This window comes from Monoraphidium neglectum (genome assembly GCF_000611645.1).
Source record: "Monoraphidium neglectum strain SAG 48.87 unplaced genomic scaffold scaffold02197, whole genome shotgun sequence".
Classification (NCBI taxonomy): domain Eukaryota; kingdom Viridiplantae; phylum Chlorophyta; class Chlorophyceae; order Sphaeropleales; family Selenastraceae; genus Monoraphidium; species Monoraphidium neglectum.
This window is the reverse complement of record NW_014011431.1, coordinates 6,878-7,795: the sequence shown is the minus strand read 5'-3', so window position 1 is coordinate 7,795 and position 918 is coordinate 6,878. Positions and strand designations below refer to the sequence as shown.

The 918-nt window shown below is 75.4% G+C and overlaps 1 protein-coding gene across 1 annotated transcript in view; it reads left to right on the top strand.

Moving 5' to 3' along the window:
* Nucleotides 1-918, top strand: part of MNEG_10142 (hypothetical protein) — a gene marked incomplete at both ends in the record, with an annotated part of 2,845 nt that overhangs the window by 1,449 nt on the left and 478 nt on the right. The window contains 2 exons of the mRNA XM_014041386.1: nt 40-134; nt 395-899. Of these exons, the coding sequence (XP_013896840.1) occupies nt 40-134; nt 395-899 (600 nt within the window). The remainder of the gene's footprint in view (nt 1-39; nt 135-394; nt 900-918) is intronic.

Genomic DNA, 918 nt, shown 5'->3' with positions numbered 1-918 from the left:
CTGGCACCCTCACCCCCCCTTGCCACCTCTCCCCTACAGGCACCGTGACGCACCTGGCCCCTGAGATGTTCAAGGCCGGGTCACAGCTCACCACAGCGGTCGACGTCTACGCCTTTGGGGTGCTCATGTGGGAGGTGCGCGCGAAAATCGCTGCTGCTCACACAGACGGTAGGGGCCGAGGCAGGAGCGGCGAGGTGCCTCATGCCTCTTATCACTGCTGGTGGCCAGCCAGCCCGGCCCGGCGCACGGCCCCCATCGCCGCGCCCACCCCATCCAGCACCCGGCCGGCTGCCGCCCCCCAGCACCCACCCGCCCGCGCAGCGACCCGCGCCCCCGGCCGCCCTCCGATTCTCACGCCCGGCCGCCCTCAAACCCTCTAACCCCTGATCACCAGCCCCTCGCCTTCCACCCCTCACCCCGCGATACGCCACGCCCCTGCTGCCAACCCCCAAAGATCTACACTGGCAGCCGCCCTTTCCACGGCCTCACCCGCGAGGTCGTCATCGACGCAGTGCTCAACCACGGCGCCCGCCCCACCTTCCCGCCCGGCACCCCACGGCCATACGCCGCCCTGGCCCAGCGCTGCTGGGCCGCCGCGCCGCGGGACCGCCCCGCGTTCGAAGAGATCGTGGCGGCGTTGCAGCAGGCGGCGGCGGGCCTGCAGGCGGACGCCGCGGCGGCCGCCGCCGCGCAGGCGCAGGCGCAGGTGCTGGCACACGCGCAAGCGGCCATGGCGGCGGCGCGGGCTCGCGCGGCACCGGCGCTTGGGCGAGGAGCGGCGGCGGCGCCGGCGGCGCAGCTGGCAGGGTATGCTACGCACGCCAGCGCGGCCCAGGCGCGGCGGGACGCGGCGCGGCCCCGCGCGGCGGGGACTGGGCTTGGTTCGTCGGCAGGGGCGGGTGCGGGGCGCTCATTACC